This window comes from Mizuhopecten yessoensis, unplaced genomic scaffold (assembly GCF_002113885.1).
Source record: "Mizuhopecten yessoensis strain PY_sf001 unplaced genomic scaffold, ASM211388v2 scaffold1171, whole genome shotgun sequence".
In the NCBI taxonomy this organism is placed as follows: Eukaryota; Metazoa; Mollusca; class Bivalvia; order Pectinida; family Pectinidae; genus Mizuhopecten; species Mizuhopecten yessoensis.
The window spans coordinates 498,700-504,151 of record NW_018403913.1 but is presented as its reverse complement, the minus strand read 5'-3'; the positions used below and the strand labels follow the sequence as shown (position 1 = coordinate 504,151).

The window sequence follows — 5,452 nt, the reverse complement described above, 5'->3', positions numbered from 1 at the left end:
ATAGTTCATTATGTGATAAATATATAAATATCTCAGATGTATTTTCTAACTCTTGACGTGTTTATCAGTAAGGGATCTGACATATATGTTGCTGTAACCCGTAAACCCCTATCAACCGGAGTCGATCTCGCTACGTGCCTACTATCACACCAGAGTTGAACTGCGCTAAACGCCCCAGGCCTCGAGGCCGACAGTTGTGACATTTGAACAAGCCAACGACCAATGTATACAACCTGTACGATGTGTCGCGTCATGTTTAACGATGTGTTGCTTACAGATCTAGACAAAGATTACATTTATAGCTGATTAGCAACATTTCCGCTTGTACTGCATCAAAAACACCTGCAACTTTCATGTTTAAGAAATAGTTGTAATTGAAAAATATTTGTGTTCTTAACAATAAGAAAAAACTGTACTGTTACGACATCAGCTATACATTATATTGTCCGTCAAAGTGTTTGATTAAGTTAAGTCTGTTTAGATATGTTTAAGTGAATTCGGCCGTATTATAAATATAAACATTGAAAGACATTATACCAGTACTTTAATAAGTACATTTTATTATCTTGCATATTTTTTTAAATTGCAACAACAACGAAAATTTGCGTAACATCGGCTAGAATTATCTAGATTTAAAAGGAATTCATAATGACAGGTAAAACAAGTGATACTGAAAACCGCAATGGCACTTTAAGAGAAGCTTGTTTCGCCTTCTGATTTTTAATGCGTCAAAATATCCAAAATATATCACCTCTTCACGCCTGCATTTTAGAATCTTTGCAAAGACGTTATGTAAATACCTCCCTTTTGTTTGTTCGATTATGTGCACCTTACTTGCTTAAATGTATAAAAGTGATTGTAAGACTTTGTTTTTTGTTTTCACAATTATAACCATTACTATTATCCATATCTTGTAAAACGCTTTAAAGTAATTTTACAAATTATATAGGGCGCTATATAAATGTTGTATATTATTTATTATTATTATTATTTATTATACTCTTTTTGTAGTGAAGATATGAAATTCTGTGTTTCCTCGGAACTGATCGTCATTCACAAAGGCGAAGCTCGTGCGAACGTGACATTTTTGAAAGGAAGCAGAGAGTCGTGTTTTTTACCCACAGCCGCAATTTATACATATATATATATATATATAACCGCAATAGATCAATAACAAAACAAAAAACGAAGATCCGCCTTATGCTACGTATCAATGTTGTCGTCTGCTTCAGTTTTCGGAACACAGGTAAGATGTCTGTTACTCAGGCGTCTAGGAGGGTTCGAAATATGATAATATGATCACAGAAACTATCGCGTTTAGGGGAAATACGACTTGCGTCTTAGTTTGAAGATATAATCACGATTATTAGACTTCAAACCTTCGAACGTTTATGAATGTAATTGATGTTGGCTCGTACACTTTCGCTGCTTGTCCCTTTGCTATCGAGAATATACCCAAACTTATAATCACTAATTATTTCCTTTCCTGTAATAGTTTTGAAATAAGCATATGAATGGCATGCAATATAAATACGTTTAAAAAAATCGTCATTAAATTATTAGATAGCTTGAAAATTGTCGGTAAAGTTGTTTGGAGTGTTATTAGAGTGGTAGTATCATGTTCATATAGCGGCGATAAACTATCCAAGGTTTAATTCCTTATTAAGCAGCAACTTACTTTATATGGAGTTCTTCCGGCCCAAAACATGATTTATTTTATCAAATTTTCACGCCAAAATTTTGCTGGTCAAATATTGGCAGTATAACGAACGAAAACCCTACTTATATCTATGTTAACACTACATATATACAGAATCATAAATAACAGTTACAATTTCACGTATGAACATTTTATTCAAGTTTTCAATACAGTGATAAAGAGTCCTTTTATGTTTGTGCTTCATTTACTTATTCTCAACTCATAAATGGCGGTCTGCATTCGCTTCCCCAGACACCATGACAACACACCTGTGACCCATAACAACCATAGTCGGTGTTACACCTGGCACGTCTCGTCCAAATTCTATAGGGACCTGGACAGTTACCAGGTTTAGAAGTACTTCCTGGAGCTGTAAATAAAAAAGCAATGATGACAAACCGAATTAATTGTTTCACTTTGTGGTGTTTACATAACAAGTTTAGAGTTATCTTGACAAAAATGAGAGTGATTTTAATCAATAATTGCAGCATTAGAAATGGTAGCCATTAAGGCATATATTGAATAGAGAAAGAATTCAAATAGTATAAAATTCCTGTTTAATGAAGAATGCTTAGGCTTTTAACAACTATTAAGCAATATAAATGTAGCCTGCAATATGTAATTGATATCTTCAGGTTTTCCCAGACATTTTTGAAAGAGATATTCTAGGATATTGTAAACACCACAGTTAAAACCTTTTAATACTTTATATACAGACATTACGTAAGAGAGTCTACAAGATTAATCTTGGAACACATTTGTTTCAACAGCATTGCAATAGTACTTATAATAAACACATCAAATAATGTTACTTGAACCATCCTTGCTTGTTCTTATTCAGTCATACATGCAAACACTCTTTGATTTATCCAGCTAAATCGTATACGTACACAGAGTACTTTAGATGTAATGTATGTTGTATTGTGGATTTTATCTATTTCTGCATCATTGGTCTATTATATAGTTGGATATAAAGATAATACAGAAAGTTGAACGTTAGACACACATTCGATTACAGTTTCGCCTATTACATTTGGTATTTGAATATAACATTGCATTATACCGCTGTTTCGTCCTTCTAGGACTCATCGGTGATGCTAGGTGATCAAATGATATCAATCCAAACTGGTCTAATTTTGAAACAGAAGGGTACAGATTGCATAAAACAAAAACCTATATAAAGACAACATAAACCAATATCACTAGCCTACTAAATTAGCTGGTGTCTACTATATATATAAATATATTTATACAAGTATACTTACTCGATACACACTGTGGACCTTCAGGACATGGAGGAATTAAACAAGGCATGGGTTGGATCTCGCAAACGTCCTCAAAACCGGTACACCGGGTATCCTGTCGACAGACATAATCAGGCTAATTGTTGTCGAAACATAGCTCTATTGCAAGGCTTAAGGAAAATATTGAACAACTGAAAGTTTATTGAATGTAGTTTCAAATAAAAACGAGCTGCAGTTAACAGATGATATGATTACAACACAAGAAGTGATACAAATCCATTATCATAAATCAGATGATGACACCCATTCGTGTTTCAACAGAAATATAAACAGCACATGCTCACGGTTCAAATGTTCATGTAAATATCCCAAAATATCAGCAATATTTTACCATTGACCATTCGTGTAGATAAAAAGAAACACATGCTTGTCAAAGTGTTTTTTTTAAAACAGGAACTGACATGGTTAGTCAATCTACGTGTTTTGTATATAGCTAGATGCAAATTTATTTCTTTATTTGCAAAATAAGCTATTAACCTATTGAACTGCATGGAGGCCATTTGAAATTACGTTTATTATAAATTTTGCTTGTTATGTCTTTTGTTATGACTGGAAATACAAAGTAAGGAATGTCAAATTTAACATTTTGTCGGACGATTCAGAAAACTAAACAAATTAATTATTTACTACACCTTATGCAAATTTCTTTCATTTGGCACTAATCAGTAGTTCTAACGGCCAAAGGAATGATAACCATGTCTTAAGTGTTCTGAACGTATATACACCTGAATGAATAGGGAAAAGGTATAACAAATTATTTAAAACCTACGCAAATGTATAAAATATTGGCACTTCGATTATGTGCACACAACAAAGTAAACCCCGATTCTCGTTATGACCTTTAGTAATACTTGTGAATGTAACACAAGGTATTTCGCTCGGCATTACTTTGTTTACATCTTTTAATCACTCGCGTCGATTTTCAGGAAGCCGTCCCTTCGATGTCGTGTTATTGACAACACACACTAGCGCATTAAACATATAATATCAGGTCTATGATTGATATTCGATGTTTTATATCTTTAATACGTATTCGTTGAATTATATAACAAAAGATATTATTATACATTCCCATGATTTTTCTATATGATTCCACAAGCAAGCTTTGAAATGTGTACGAAAAACTCAAAAGAACTGACCATTAAATGATACCGTTCAAGCGTTATGGCAATGCCAACAGAAAACATCTAACATTTATTTTCATCTTTGCGAGAAAGTCTATTATCTCTCTTGTTTCACAGCAACCGATCTGAATATCTGTATCAATATACCAAAATACCAAACACCAACTTACCCTACAGATGTATCGGAAATAATACTGAATGTAACGATTCCGCCATTTACCAGATTCCTGAGGTGGGAACTGTCCGTAAGATTCGTGAAAAATAAGCGTCACAAAAAACTAAAACAAAATATAGAAAACAGTTAATTATACCATATTATTTCTATATTTACATATTATTCCAGTGTTAAAGTGGCTATATCATATTTCCATTAAAGTATTAGTACAGTGATTTAATTGTTACTTACCCCAAATACCAGTGTAAGAATTGTGCCTTTCATCATAATTACATTACGTTGATATAGAAAGGACAGTATCGTTGCGTGTTTATATACTGGCGTTCAACTGTCTCGCCGTCGTCTGTCATTTCCCGTGTTGTGTGATGAATGTACTTACTGTTTACCTGATAGTATGTCATAGTTCGTAGTAATCATAATGAAGGTTTTTAACTGACAGCTTACAAAAACACACACATAATTACCTATTAAAAGAATATCTAAAGAAATGGTTCCTTAAGCATTATCGTAAACCAATAAATGTGTAAATACTTAGGTAGTTTGTCACGATTTATACTCATATAAACCCAGAGGAAATTCTTGGAAATGATGTGTGATGAATGTACTTACTGTTTACCTGATAGTATGTCATAGTTCGTAGTAATCATAATGAAGGTTTTTAACTGACAGCTTAAAAAACCACACACATAATTACCTATTAAAAGAATATCTAAAGAAATGGTTCCTTAAGCATTATCGTAAACCAATAAATGTGTAAATACTTAGGTAGTTTGTCACGATTTATACTCATATAAACCCAGAGGAAATTCTTGGAAATGATGCTAATGCTTTGTAATATTTTAATCATTGGTATACGTGTGAGGCTATGTAAATCTATTTCCCTGTAGAGACATCGATGATGGGTGACATATCAGTACAACGCGAAGAATTAATAATCTAGACACTGTCCTGAGAGTGAAATGTCAAATCAAGAAAGCCAAGGATTGAATATTTATAAAACGAAAGTTGATAAATAAATAAAAAGATTAATTCGTCAACAAAAGTTTGACGTAGTTGATTTATTTCATCAAATAGGATATTACTTACACGTATGATTTACCTTCTGTTCTGTTGATGTGAGGTTGTGGTTGATACAGCGCAGTAATTTCAA

At 32.9% G+C, this 5,452-nt stretch overlaps 1 protein-coding gene across 1 annotated transcript; it reads right to left on the bottom strand.

Annotated features, from left to right (window-relative positions):
• Window positions 1-1,834: 1,834 nt before the first annotated feature.
• Window positions 1,835-4,797, bottom strand: LOC110457737. The gene is made up of 4 exons (XM_021509126.1): window positions 4,534-4,797; window positions 4,298-4,405; window positions 2,965-3,058; window positions 1,835-2,069 (listed from the first exon to the last, which is right to left on the bottom strand). Exons 1-4 carry the CDS (start codon window positions 4,567-4,569, stop codon window positions 1,915-1,917), a joined length of 393 nt encoding a protein of 130 aa, XP_021364801.1. The 5' UTR covers window positions 4,570-4,797; the 3' UTR covers window positions 1,835-1,914.
• Between the last annotated feature and the right edge of the window lie 655 nt (window positions 4,798-5,452).

What these genes read in the sequence shown, in the direction of transcription:
- LOC110457737 (XM_021509126.1), bottom strand. Translation starts at nt 4,569, where the DNA reads ATGATGAAAGGCACAATTCTTACACTGGTATTTGGG. An exon ending in TTCTTACACTGGTATTTGGG is followed by an intron (nt 4,406 to 4,533) that starts GTAAGTAACAAT and finishes ATTTTGTTTTAG; the next exon opens with TTTTTTGTGACGCTTATTTT. An exon ending in ATTTCCGATACATCTGTAGG is followed by an intron (nt 3,059 to 4,297) that starts GTAAGTTGGTGT and finishes GTCTGTCGACAG; the next exon opens with GATACCCGGTGTACCGGTTT.